At 39.8% G+C, this 14,777-nt stretch overlaps 1 protein-coding gene and 1 long non-coding RNA gene across 2 annotated transcripts in view; one reads left to right on the top strand and one right to left on the bottom strand.

Moving 5' to 3' along the window:
• The window catches only part of 4933409G03Rik (RIKEN cDNA 4933409G03 gene), a 34,051-nt gene extending 23,316 nt beyond the window's left edge, over positions 1-10,735 (bottom strand). The window contains exons 1-7 of the mRNA NM_177651.3: positions 10,629-10,735; positions 10,114-10,142; positions 9,938-10,031; positions 4,331-4,357; positions 4,161-4,236; positions 1,618-1,688; positions 324-387 (exon numbers count right to left, since the gene is read on the bottom strand). Of these exons, the coding sequence (NP_808319.1) occupies positions 324-387; positions 1,618-1,688; positions 4,161-4,236; positions 4,331-4,333 (214 nt within the window). The 5' untranslated portion in view covers positions 4,334-4,357; positions 9,938-10,031; positions 10,114-10,142; positions 10,629-10,735. The remainder of the gene's footprint in view (positions 1-323; positions 388-1,617; positions 1,689-4,160; positions 4,237-4,330; positions 4,358-9,937; positions 10,032-10,113; positions 10,143-10,628) is intronic.
• Positions 10,736-10,808: 73 nt separating this feature from the next.
• Gm36002 (predicted gene, 36002) lies at positions 10,809-14,550 on the top strand. The gene is made up of 3 exons (NR_168317.1): positions 10,809-10,946; positions 12,588-12,646; positions 14,425-14,550. It is a non-coding gene; the product is annotated as a predicted gene, 36002 (long non-coding RNA).
• Positions 14,551-14,777: the final 227 nt, after the last annotated feature.

Raw genomic sequence — 14,777 nt, 5'->3', positions numbered from 1 at the left:
TGTACAATTTCAGGACACCAGTTTATAAAACACTCCTTTAATCATATAAACAGTTAAACAAACATTTCTGTTAGATAACTTCAAAAAAATGTCATAGATTTATTTACTCTATGTGTATAAATTTCTTGCCTGCACATAAACATGTGTGACACATGTGTACCCGGTGTCTGTTGAGGACAGAACAGAGCAACCAATCCTCTGAAATTGTCTCATAAATCAACATGTGGCTGCCAGGTCCTCCTCAAGAACAATGAGTGCTCTCAACGGCTGCCCCATCTCTCCAGCCTCTCAATACAGTGTTTGAATAAAATAATGTTTCTTACCCAGCACTCTGCCTTTTGAGATGTCTTTGCTGTTTTCTTCTTCATCCCTAGAGTTACCACTGTCCTGGAAAAAGTCACATCAGGAAAGAGTAGCATAACCTTTTCTAAATATTCTCTAGAAATATGACAATTATTTTTTATTTTGAAAGTAATTAGACTTAAGAGAATGTACTAAGAATAAGTACATATTACTAAAGACCCTGGCCTGTTCTCCTTTGATCAAGCCTGTGCTATACTCCCATGGCTCCTCGGGCTTTAATCAACCATGAGAGTTGACAGTAAGCATGATCTTAAAAATTCTAATATTTGCTCTCATGAAAACCTTAACAAGGAAACTACCTTTAAAATGTCTAACACATATTTCAGACCTAAAAGAATATTTTTACAACACATATAAATTACTAAATACTTACTTGCTCTAAATACAATATTAGCCATTTAAAATATTTTAAAGGACATAAAATGTTTTTATTTTGAAATATAACACTCAGCCTGAGAACTGAACGTGCAGAATATAATGTGGAAAATAAACAGGAAATCCAAGATGGTACTTCATTTAGTGTGTAAAATTTTACCTTGTGCCTTTGTTCATAGACAAGTTTTTTGTGTTGAGAAGTGTGTGTTATGTATGTGAATGTCCACGTGTCAGAAGGGCGGTGCTGTCACTGATATAATGTTAGTGTCATGGTTCCCTATAAAGTTATTTGGTTCTAATATATTCTTATGGACACTGAGACCAGTGCACAGTGTATTTAGTGATTTCCTTTACCAAGATGAAGACAAAGAGGAAAGATTGCTCTGCTCACTCCCGAGGGTCCCTCATGGAAAGATCAGTCATTGACTCTCCAATGGAGTTGTTAAATTTCCAAGTCCCTCTTGTAACAAAACACTGGTCAGTCAGATATCAAAGGAAGGATTCAAAGTTGAACTGAAGTGTTAGTGGCTGGTAAGCAAACCTACAGACTTGACTCCAGGAATAATCACATGTCTGGCCTGTAACTGGTCTGTTGTTTGTAACCTCAGCTGCTTTTCCATAAGATCTGATTCTTACATGACCTTTCTGTAGAAGGTTAAACAACTTTGAAACCCCGACAACCTACACACTCATAAATAAAGTGTAGTTACACGTCATTCTCATTTAGGGGTATGCTAAGTTCTATAACTAGTCGAAACACTTTAAAAATAAAACATGGCATTATCTGCTAAATATTCAGGGCAGCTTGAGGAAAACTCCATTGGTCTTTAATCATCAATCAAAAGGGGGAAAATATTAAATGAGAAATTGAAACTTTACCAGTGACCAGTTATTTTCATTGTGGTCAGATGTCTTTGCTTTCTCCTCTGGGGACACTCCTAAGCCTGGTTCTGGACATAAAACAAATGTGTATATCATGTGTATATGGTGAAACTAAGTTTCTAATAAGAGCTAGTTTTAAAAAGAGTTAAAGTTACATTTTCTATAGCAACATATATAACATAGAGAGAGAGAACATCATATATCAGCATGTAGCTATTTAACATTAGTGATAATAAAAATGGCACCTGTAATTTTCCAAGAAATTATTTCAATATCCTTTAAAGTTTAATTGTTTATAAAATAGATATAATTATTGGAACATCTATGTATCACTTATGTAGATACTGGATGTTTTCAAGATGGCAAATAAGCAGCTCAAAGATTTATCCACAATTAACCTACTCAACATGCATGAACAAAAGCCAAAATACAAAAAATGTAAATGCCACGTGGAAAAATAATACTCTGCACTATTTTCTACCTCAAAATAGCTTTTAAACTACTCAAAAGTGTAGTCATCGAAATATTGTTCTTGTATACGTATTTATTGGTGAAGTTGTTCCTTCAGCTGCCATGGTTCCTATGCACCATTCTGACAAATGTTTCACACTCTGTTACATGAGACTTCCTCATCTTGTCTCTCTCTCCCTGGATGTACAGGGATTGCCTTCATGCAGGCTCCCTACATACCTTCTAAAGAGTTCCTCTTACAGCCTTAACATGGGAAAATTACTAATCTGTATGCTACCTAATGCTTCTACTCATGGACTAGAAGCCACAGTATCCTTTTTCTTCTTTCTTTCTTCTTTCCTTTCTTCATTTTTTTTTTTCAGATAGGATCTCACCTAAAGGGTCTGAATAGAAAGCAGCATTCCACAATGAAGATAAAACTAGACAGAGTTGAAGTGAACCATCCAGAAATACTGCCTCTACTGGCTAGTTTGTGTCAACTTGACACAGGCTGGAGTTATCACAGACAAAGGAGCTTCATTTGGGGAAATGCCTCCACGAGATCCAGCTGTAAGGCATTTTCTCGATTAATGATCAAGGGAGGAGGTCCCCTTGTGGGTGGGACCATCTCTGGGCTGGTGGTCTTGGTTCTATAAGAGAGCAGGCCGAGCAAGCCAAGGGAAGCAAGCCAGTAAGGAAACATCCCTCCATGGCCTCTGCATCAGCCCCTGCTTCCTGACCTGCTTGATTGAGTTCCAGTCCTGACTTCCTTGGTGATGAACAGCAGTATGGAAGTGTAAGGTGAATAAACCCTTTCCTCCCCAACTTGCTTCTTGGTCATGATGTTTGTGCAGGAACAGAAACCCTGCCTAAGACACCGCCCTAGAGGAGTTTTAATATTTTCTTAACGCACTAATCTGGATTTCTGAAGAGCAGAGTCCTGCTCATCAGCACGTTCATGCTAGCAAATGTGATGCGAAAGGATGCAGGACATCCACCAACTGTCGGCACTGAGTGGATTACACTTCCAGGTGATGAGCAAGGATGCAGGACATCCGCTAACTGTGGGCACTTTGTGGATTATGCTCCCATGGCCTTGTTTGCGATGTACACTCCTGTGGTTGGTGCCAAAGGGGTCCATTCTGATGCTTTCCAGCAAGTGTTCTGTGTCTCTCTTCTACTGAACCATGCAAGAAAAGAATGGGTGGCTTTGATCACAGTGTTTCTTATACGCTTATGAAATGCCCTAAACTGATCTAAAAAAAGGTAAAAGTAAAGACATTTTAAGTACAATTAATTCACTTTGAAGGATATACAAGTATAGATTTATTATCTATATGTATTAGATTATATAAGTAATTATGTTATATATTATATTAAAGTAATTCTATATTATATACTATATAATAATTATATAAATAAGTATGTTTGTTATTTATATTCTAATTATATCATATATATATATATATATATATATGTTTATAAATATATATAAAACTACTAAATTAGCTGGAAAAAACCTGAATCACTAATAAACATCCTACTGTCAGGATATAAAATAGGCTTTCCTTTGTTTAATTTTGAGTAGAAACCATCCTGCTATTTGTCAAAGCTAGTCCAGGACTCCAGGCTCCAGAATCTGACTCTGGGTTGTGTCGCAGCACTTGCATCTCAGGCTTTTTCTTTCTATTTTTTACTGTTTTTTTTTTCAAATGATAATAGATACTTATATCTCATGACAGATCCTTGCATGGTTGTCTTATACGATGCCCTCAATAGTACCCAGTCCCAGCATGTTTAAAAGTTAGGAGAATCTGATAAGCCTCATGATCAACCTTGGTAAGGGCCTACGAGGGACAGAGATTCCATACGGATAAATGTAAGGCATTGAAACAGATTAGAAGAAAGAGCTAAGTTGGAACTCATTTGTAAACATCTCATAGATTCTTTTTTTTTTTTAATGAGAAAATGGTGTCAAAGAAGGCAACTGCACTGGGCCTGGCAAATGTCACCATCCTGAGAGGCGTTAGAGGGAGGCCTATGAGTGGTAACATTTCATGTACTTTGCTCCCAGGAAGTAGAACTCTCACCTGACTGGGATGGGTTTGCTTCTGCCTCTTCTGCTGCTACATCTTGATGAAAATCTTCCACTTCGGTGGTAGTAGGCTGGATGAGTTTTGAAATAAGGTAATTGGTAAATGTTGTATATTTCACACAATATCTGCAGATTAACTTAAGATAAAATCATAAAAGTTGTTACCATTGAGCAAGCATCTGTCTTGGTGTTCTCTAGAAAGCAACAGGAAATATGATCAGTCTAAACACAAAGCGAAAGTTGCCAGCACTCATGAAGACACAGTGAACAGCAGAGTTCTAATGCTTATATTTCCACGTTTTTACTTTGGTTGTAAATGATCAATATCTAATAGGCACTAAGAAATTCATTTTTCTAAACAATACCACTCCTCGCTTGGCTTACAATGTCATTAAAAACAGGGTAAAACCTTCTTTTTGAAATCTGTTTCTTGTGCTTTAGGCCACTCGATAACCTTTTCACACAAGCATATGAAAGAGAGAGTATTACCTAGAAACAAGAGCCATCTAACCTGCATGGTTCCTATTTCTGGCTGAAGTCACAAAAAAGCAACAGGCAACTTACAATCAGCATTTAGTTTCCTGATCTAGACTCCCAAGTGGTGTCGGGAGATCTACGTTCAAATTATAAGGCCTGTTTCAGGAAAAAAGAGCCTTGTAGGATAAACCTTTTCCTGGATGAAGGCAGTTCTAGTTACATTATATGGCTGTGACCACCAGCTTTATAGTTACAGTCCGTCAGTATGGAGGCAAAACAGGAGCTCAGGACAGCCACCTGATGACAGGAACTGAAGCAGAAGTCACAGATGAGCCATGGATGAGCCATGGATGAGTAATGAGTAAGTCATTACACACTTGCTTGCCATCCATGGCTTGCTCAGGCTGCTTTATTTCTTTTTTTTTTTTAATTACATATTTTCCTCAATTACATTTCCAATGCTATCCCAAAAGTCCCCCACACCCCCCCCCCACTCCCATACCCATCCATTCCATTTTTTGGCCCTGGCGTTCCCCTGTACTGGGGCATATAAAGTTTGCGTGTCCAATGGGCCTCTCTTTCCAGTGATGGCCAACTAGGCCATCTTTTGATACATATGTAGCTAGAGTCAAGAGCTCCGGGGTACTGGTTAGTTCATAATGTTGTTGCACCTGCAGGGTTGCAGAACTCTTTAGCTCCTTGGGTACTTTCTCTAGCTCCTCCATTGGGGACGCTGTGATCCATCCAATAGCTGACTGTGAGCATCCACTTATATGTTTGGTAGGCCCCTGCCTAGTCTCACAAGAGACAGCTATATCTGGGTCCTTTCAGCAAAATCTTGCTAGTGTATGCAGTGGTGTCAGCGTTTGGAAGCTGATTATGGGGTGGATCCCCAGATATGGCAGTTTCTAGATGGTCCATCCTTTTGTCTCAGCTCCAAACTTTGTCTCTGTAACTCCTTCCATGGGTGATTATTTCGATTTCTAAGAAGGGGCAAAGTGTTCATACTTTGGTCTTCGTTCTTCTTCAGTTTCATGTGTTTTGCAAATTGTATCTTATATCTCGGGTATACTAGGTTTCTGGGCTAATATCCACTTATCAGTGTGTACATATCATTTGTGATTGTGTTACCTCACTCAGGATGATGCCCTCCAGGTCCATCCATTTGCCTAGGAATTTCATAAATTCATTCTTTTTAATAGCTGAGTAGTACTCCATTGTGTAAATGTACCACATTTTTGTATCCATTCCTCTGTTGAGGGGCATCTGGGTTCTTTCCAGCTTCTGGCTATTATAAATAAGGCTGCTATGAACATAGTGGAGCATGTGCCCTTCTTACCGGTTGGGATATCTTCTGGATATATGCCCAGGAGAGGTATTTCGGGATCCTCCTGTAGTACTATGTCCAATTTTCTGAGGAATTGCCAGACTGATTTCCAGAGTGGTTGTACAAGTTTGCAATCCCACCAACAATGGAGGAGTGTTCCTCTTTCTCCACATCCTCGCCAGCATCTACTGTCACCTGAATTTTTGATCTTAGCCATTCTGACTGGTGTGAGGTGGAATCTCAGGGTTGTTTTGATTTGCATTTCTCTGATGATTAAGGATGTTGAACATTTTTTCAGGTGCTTCTCAGCCATTCGGTATTCCTCAGGTGAGAATTCTTTGTTTAGCTCTGAGCCCCATTTTTTAATGGGGTTATTTGATTTTCTGAAGTCCACCTTCTTGAGTTCTTTATATATATTGGATATTAGTCCCCTATCTCATTTAGGATAGGTAAAGATTCTTTCCCAATCTGTTGGTTACCTTTTTGTCTTATTGACGGTGTCTTTTGCCTTACAGAAGCTTTGCAGTTTCATGAGGTCCCATTTGTCAATTCTCGATCTTACAGCACAAGCCATTGCTGTTCTATTCAGGAATTTTTCCCCTGTGCCCATATCTTCAAGGCTTTTCCCCACTTTCTCCTCTATAAGTTTCAGTGTCTCTGGTTTTATGTGAAGTTCCTTGATCCACTTAGATTTGACCTTAGTACAAGGAGATAGGTATGGATCGATTTGCATTCTTCTACATATTAACAACCAGTTGTGCCAGCACCATTTGTTGAAAATGCTGTCTTTCTTCCACTTGATGGTTTTAGCTCCCTTGTCGAAGATCAAGTGACCATAGGTGTGTGGGTTCATTTCTGGATCTTCAATTCTATTCCACTGGTCTACTTGTCTGTCACTATACCAGTACCATGCAATTTTTATCACAATTGCTCTATAGTAAAGCTTTAGGCCAGGCATGGTGATTCCACCAGAGGTACTTTTATCCTTGAGAAGAGTTTTTTGCTATCCTAGGTTTTTTGTTATTCCAGATGAATTTGCAGATTGCTCTTTCTAATTCGTTGAAGAATTGAGTTCGAATTTTGATGAGGATTGCACTGAATCTGTAGATTGCTTTTGGCAAGATAGCCATTTTTACAATGTTGATCCTGCCAATCCATGAGCATGGGAAATCTTTCCATCTTCTGAGATCTTCTTTAATTTCTTTCTTCAGAGACTTGAAGTTTTTATCATACAGATCTTTCACTTCCTTAGAGTCACGCCAAGATATTTTATGTTATTTGTGACTATTTAGAAGGGCGTTGTTTCCCTAATTTCTTTCTCAGCCTGTTTATTCTTTGTGTAGAGAAAGGCCATTGACTTGTTTGAGTTAATTTTATATTCAGCTACTTCACCAAAGCTGTTTATCAGGTTTAGGAGTTCTCTGGTGGAACTTTTAGGGTCACTTATATATACTATCATATCATCTGCAAAAAGTGATATTTTGACTTCTTCCTTGCCAATTTGTATCCCCTTGATCTCCTTTTGTTGTCAAATTGCTCTGGCTAGGACTTCAAGTACTATGTTGAATAGGTAGGGAAAAAGTGGACAGCCTTGTCTAGTCCCTGATTTTAGTGGGATTGCTTCCAGCTTCTCACCATTTACTTTGATGTTGGCTACTGGTTTGCTGTAGATTGCTTTTATCATGGTTAGGTATGGGTCAGGCTGCTTTCTTTTTCTTTTTTTCTTTCTTTTTTTGTTTGTTTTTGGTTTTTGGTTTTTGTTTTCCCCACTTCTTAATTCCATCCAAAGGTCATGTAGAATGATTGACCTAAGCATAATATTAGTGGATGTTCACTCTGATTCTAAACAACAAAATTATCTAACCACACACTTGCTAAAATGTACTGTACTAGTTCAACCCATGGCTGTATCTGTAATAGTTTAGCATAATTAGTGTTAGGATTTCTTAGTACGAATAAAAGGCTTGCCTTATTTTTCAAGGTATTGTACAGTGTGCAGTAAGTAAGTAAAAAGAGAGAGAGAGAGAGAGAGAGAGAGAGATACATAATCAACACACATCCTAATCCACATTGTCATCTGACTTCTCATAACAGCTTTTGGAGATCTCAAGATCCAAGGGATAAAGACAGCAGTTAGTCATTTAGCAAGGACTTCTGAAGATCTCCTGCACAAGCACTGTAAACACACGGCTCTGTTGATCACTGCTGGAATCTAGGAGTGAGCTGCTTTCTGTAGGCTAACCTAGGAGGGAATTGAGGGTGGAGAGGTGGAAGTAGGTGGGTGCATGGAGGAACACCCTCATAAGAAGCAGGGGGAGGGAGGATGTGATAGGGGGTTTCTGGGAGGGAGGGAAACCGAGAGAGGGGATAACATTTGAAATGTAAATAAAGAAAATATAATAATAATAATAATAATATAATCAGGCTGCTTTCTTAAAGAACTCAGGACCACCTGTTCAGAAGTGGTCTGCTCAGTGATCTGGGACATCCCAAGTCAAGGATCAATTGACAATCAAGAACACTTGGAGTAGTAGTTCATTGTGTGCTTACCACGCAAGTGGGAATAAGTTTGCCCCAGGTCCACAAAAGATGCAAGGGGAAATGAAAATACTAAAAGGACAACTGTTGGGGATAGTTGGGAGGATGCCAGGCAGGAAGAGGGGGGTGTGAGGAAGCGTGGTGAAGGTAAACATGCTCACAGTGCATTGGATACACACACAGAGTGGTTGAGATTTTAGAAATTCATTGAAAAATAGGGAAGAATGAAGAAAAGAGAAAGCAATATAAGTAAATATAAATAAGAAACTTGGAAGGGAATAAATTTGTATTTAAGCACTATACCCAATAGTATATTATATTCTATGCTCAGATACATAACTGATATGACCACTGAATTATCTGGACAATGACTGAGATCATTAATAAATGACTTGCTTTCCTATTCAAATTCAAATGGATTTTCCTCTAGTTTATGAAGAATTGGCATTGTATATCTCATATGTACCAAGGCTCAAGAAACCAGTTGCCTGGCTTCCCGGGAGTCAAGACCTCAGCTGCACCCCAAACATGTCAAATGTATTTTTTCAAGTTATAAAGAAAAGTGGTTTTGCCAGACATTACTGCACATGCCAGAAAGATTTTGCTGAAGGGACCCTGTTATAGCTGTCTCATATGAGGCTATGCCAGTGCCTGACAAATACAGAAGTGGATGCTCACTGTCATCTATTGGATGGAACACAGGGCCCCCAATGGAGAAGCTAGAGAAAGTACCCAAGGAGCTGAAGGGGTCTACAACCCTATAGGTGGAACAACAATATTAACTAACCAGTACCCCCAGAGCTCATGTCTCTAGCTGCATATGTAGCAGAAGATGGCCTAGTCAGCCACCACTGGGAAGACAGGACCCTTGGTATTGCAAATTTTATATGCCCCAGTACAGGGGAATGCCAGGGCCAAGAAGTGGGAGTGGGTGGGGAGGGGAGCAGGGCAGGGGGAGGGTATAGGGAACTTTTGGGATAGCATTTGAAATGTATATAAAGAAAATATCTGATTAATTAATTAATTAATTAATTTAAAAAAAAAGAAAAGTGGTTTTGTTTCACTGTGGCATATTCCTTACACAGTCTTCATCACCCTCTCTCCCCATTCAGTCCGCTACCTCCAGCAGTTTAAACTGTGGGCAAATCTAACTGGTTGTTATGACTACCCTCAGTAAGTGCCTATGAGAGACAGAGATCCAAAAATGTTAAATTTAAGGTTTTGAGACATGAAAAGAGAAAAATCTAAGATGAACCATTTCACGTGTGCTCATTGTTGCCTTTTTCTGAAATATGGATGCCAAAAAATGCCACTTGTCCTGGCTATGACAACTTATACCATCTCTTTGTGGATGGGCAGCATTAGGGATGGATAGCCTGGGGCATTGCTATTTCACCTACTGCCTTTCAAAGTAACTTAAACCATTTTACCTGACTTTGATGGTCTCGCCTCTGCCTTTTCCACTATGTCATCCTCTTCATCACTCTGAGGAGAATCTCTCACTTCCGTGGTAGGCAGTATGGGCTTTGAAATAGATGATTGTTAAGAGCTCAATATGTCACACAGTACCTACTTAGTAACTCAAGGCTATTATAAAAGTCATTACCATTATGCAAGTGTCCTCTTCGGTGGTCTCTAGAAAGCAAAAGGACACACAATCAACTCTGCATCCCATTGGATGAGTGCAGACAGCTCTTTGGGACTTCGCAAGGGTTGGCCATAAAACTGGTCACAGTTAAGAACAGCAGCAGAATGGAAGTAAGCCAATGGAAGAGTAAGAACTTCTACCCATTTTCCACTAAAATTTTTTAAATTTATCTATTTTTATATGTATAAGCATTTGCTTGTGTGGAAACTACATTCCTGGTACCCATGGAGGTAAAGAGAGGACACGGAATTCCCTGAAACAGGAGTTATTAACAAACCTATGGATGCTGGAATCTGAACCCAGGGCCTCTACATGAGCAGCTGATGCTATTAATCACTGAGCAACCCTTCTAGCCCTCATTTTCCCCCATTTAAAAAATTCATATACAAACTGGTGGTTTTCCTCATGGCATCTGCACACATACATGCCATTCCATTTTGTCTCTGTTCAGAAACATCACAGGGTATACTTACTGGTGCCTTTCCTCCACCCAGCAGTACTACCAGACTTCATTCTTATGTCTGTTTGGGCAGACATAGTGAGGATCAGAGCATGAAAGGCAGGGACCAAGGGAAAGTCCTATGTGAGCTGAACATCAGTCAGCAACATAAAGCTGCTTGATGAGGTCATCAGCAGATGCCCAGTGATGCTGCAGAAGTGGTCCAGAAGAGAAGGCTAAGGATGCAGAGTCTGGCATAGCCGGCCCTACACTGAAATGATGGAAGCTCATACATCTTGGAACAACCTTGGCTACGAATGTTCTAAAGCGTGTTGTCTTCATTTTTTAAAAGGTGATTTATAACTCTAAGTGGAAAGATGATGGATGTGGCATTCAGAAGAGTAATTAGAGCCGGGGGAGTTAACGGAGAACAGAAATAACCAAGTGAGCATGAAGCTGACCCAGACTGAGGTGACGCTTCCAGAAACAGTTGATACAAATTTATCTACTTCTGCTGCAGAATGAGTTTTGTTAAAAAGTGAACAAGTGTGATTTCTAGAAGAACTCAAACTTTGTCGTTACTGTTAAACACTTGTGCTGCCCACACAACCCAGCTCAATGGGTAAAGGTGCTGCTACAAAGCCTGAAGTCCTGAGTTGGATCCCTGAATCTAACATATGGGAAGGGGATAGTTGATCGATTATCCTGTCCACTGTCCTCTGGTCTTCACGGATGTGCCATATATGTTTGTGTGTGTGTGTGTGTGTGTATGTGTGTGTGTACGTGTGTACATACAAATGAACGATATGAAATTTTTACAGACTGTAAGATGAGAGATGAGGGAACACACACAAGCCGCAGTGAGGGAACAGACACAAGCCAAGTAAGCCATTTTCATTGGCAGCTTTATGGCGGGGTGCATTTTACTCCACAGTGTGGAAAGAATTCATTTTCAGGCCCTTTATTGCATCTTCTGTTTCTCGGGTTCACTAAAGGGTAGCTCAGGTACTGTACCCTTAGCATGTGAATGAGCCTGAATTTAACTCAACTCCAGAAAAGAGAAAAGGGAGTGGTGATGAGAGGGAGGGAGGGAGGGAGGGAGGGAGGGAGGGAGGGAGGGAGGGAGGGAGGGAGGGGAACCTGATGAGGTGAACTAACCGTAGCACACCCCAGGAAATGGTTAAGTCATTAAAACTGACTAAAGAAAGAAACAAAGATGCAACCATAAACATGACAACGGGAAGTATATGAATTTGACTTTATGTATTGTAATCAATTATATAATGCCACATTCTATGATCAGATGCATAGCTGATGAGGTCACCGAGTTAGCTAGTAAGTACCTGGAATCAGAAACAGAAGGTCTCCTATCCTGGTAGAATTAGCATGGATTTTTTTTTCTGTTTATACTAGCGGGTTCTTGCTATGTATCAAGGCTAACCCACAAACTCTAGGTTTGAGTAAACACCTGCCTGACCGCCCAAAACTTGGGATATCATGGGAATAATCACAGAACTTGCATCTCAAGAATTTGTCTTTCTCTTCTACTTTATTTCTTTCACTCTAACATGGAAAGTGATGCTTCACACTGGGCTAGATGCACATGATTGTCACTGGGCTTTGTTTTCATCTGAACCACATGGAGGGCAGTTTGAAACACTGGGAAAAAATCTAACGAATCTCATGTCTAACCTCCTTAAATGTCTATAAAGGACCTAGATTCCAACCTGGTAAATTCGATGTATTTTAAAGTTAAGTCAAAACTCCTTTTTTTTCCAGCACTTACTACATGGCTAATAAAGGCCTTTTACTGAAATACTGATGTCTGGAATAATCATTTTGCTGTCTATGACAACTTACACCATCTCTTTGTTGGTGGGTAGCAAAGTGGATGGACAGCCCAGGCCATTAATATTTCACCTACTTCTTTTCAAAGGAACTTAAAACTGTGAATTTTACCTGACTTGGATGGTCTCGCCTCTGTCTTTTCCAGGGCTTCACTCTGAGGAGAATCTTTCACTTCCCTGGTCGGCAGGATGGGCTTTGAAACAGGTGATTGTTAAGTGTTAAGTAAATTACACAGTACCTGTTTAGTAATTCAACGCTATTATAAAAGTAATTACCATTATGCAAGCATCTCTCCTGATAGTCTCTAGAAAGCAAAAGGAGATGTAATCAGTCCACGTGGACGGCAAAGGCTCAGCAATGAGCAGAATTCTCATGCCAGTAGTTCTTATCAAGTATTTTAATTTTGCTAACTCATAGGATCCCGTAGGCGTTTAGAAACCATGCTAATAAGTACCAACAATGGGCTTGGGCCTGCAGTATAACTGAGAATGTGAAAGGGCCCCAGCACCTCTCCATCTGAAACCTGTGGCCTGTGTGTTGCACAACCTTCTAACCTTGGCACACAGGCATATTGAACACCAAAGAACTGTCCTCCTACAAACAAATGAGGCACAATCTATACCATTCCCCTTCAGGCTGAACTCACAAAGAGTAACTGAGCCAACTTATAATCAGCTTCTACAGTCTTCCACGCAAGGCTCCCAAATGGTGCCCAAAGAGTCCTACTTATTCTGTGAAGCCTTTCCCCCAGTGACAAGAGAACGTTGGATAATAAACCTATTCCCCGAGAAAGGCCCGTTAGATGGCAGGGCTGTCCTTGGGGCAGAAGAGTCATGTGCTAGAAAGCAGCTTGTCCCCTCAAATTACAAGGGTTCTCTTCCGATCACTTTGTAGAGCAGAACCAATGTCCATTCAGACACACCTTGACCCTGACTTCTGAATTATGCAACATCTTCAGCTAGCCTCAATTCTGGCATTCCTTATCCCTAAATCTGTGACAGGACCCTGAAGATGAGCTTGATATTTCCTTATGTGTTCCTCTTCCCAAAGTGTACATTGACTGAACATTTCTCTGGCTTTCACAGTATTGGAAATGTTAATATTCCCGTGGGGATGGGTGGCTGAGCATAGCTCTTTGAGGCTGATGGAACTTTGCTCTCAAACTAGGGACAAGGACAGAACTACACTAGTAGAAAATAACAGACATTTTATTCGTTTCTGTGTTAATATATGGTATAATGAGCTTGGTCCTGACATTCACAATACACTACTCATATCTCCTTTCTCTTCACCCTCGCTATCCCGTGGAGTCCTCCTCCTGCAGGCACTTACCCTCCTCCACTAGCATTTCTGTATGCTTTCATGCTGGGTAGGTATACAATTATGATTTACAAGTGTGATTTTGTTCCTAGTGAATGTAAGTAACACCAGCAGTGTGCACATGTCAGTGCAAAGATGATGGTGAATGGAAAAAACCGATCATCTCCATGAGGAAGAGTTGATCATGAATACATTTCAATGCTAGCTAGAGAACATTACAGCATATATGAACATATTCCCTTAATAAATGCGAATTTTAAATATTTTTATTTCTATATACTCATAGACAAATTTCAAAAGAAAAGTAAAACTAATTTTAGTTAAGATTTTTTGGATTAAAAAATTATATAATTTATTTCTTAAAAGACTCTTATCTCAGGCTGGAGAGATGGCTCAGTGGTTAAGAGCACTGACTGCTCTTCCAGAGATCCTGAGTTCAATTCCCAGCAACCATATGGTGGCTCACAACCATCTGTAATGGGGATCTGATGCCTTCTTCTGATGTGTCTGAAGATAGCTACAGTGTACTCATATACATATAATTAATAAACCTTTTTTTTTTTAAAAAGATTTCTATCTCTAGGACCTTAGAAAACAAATTAGGGGAAAAAAAACGACTCAATTTATATTTAATTTCAAACTTTCTTCCCTCTTTTTTCCAGTTGGGAAACCAAGAGAAGTTCACTGTCAGAAGTCTTACCTGTACACCGTTGTCTCAGTTCCTCTTCATCGTAGTCAATAAGTAGTTTCCTACTGTAATGTACCCAAAGAAAGGCTAATCAATTTCCTGTTCCGTGTTGATATGAAATCCCTCGCCTATCCCTTTATACTTGAATCAGTATTGCAGGCACTACCCATGACACTTCTAGGACTTTTAAACACATGCTACAAGCATGTGCACTCTGTGTTGTATTAAGCTTATAACTAGCCAAGGAAGGGTATAAGGATCATGAATCAAAGCAAGCCAACTCCATACATGAACTAAGTTTTCTCAGCATAATGGAAAGTGTCCTGA

The sequence above is a fragment of the Mus musculus genome, chromosome 2 (assembly GCF_000001635.26).
Source record: "Mus musculus strain C57BL/6J chromosome 2, GRCm38.p6 C57BL/6J".
Classification (NCBI taxonomy): Eukaryota; Metazoa; Chordata; class Mammalia; order Rodentia; family Muridae; genus Mus; species Mus musculus.
The sequence above is the reverse complement of the archived record's forward strand: the minus strand, read 5'-3'. Positions and strand labels throughout refer to the sequence as shown.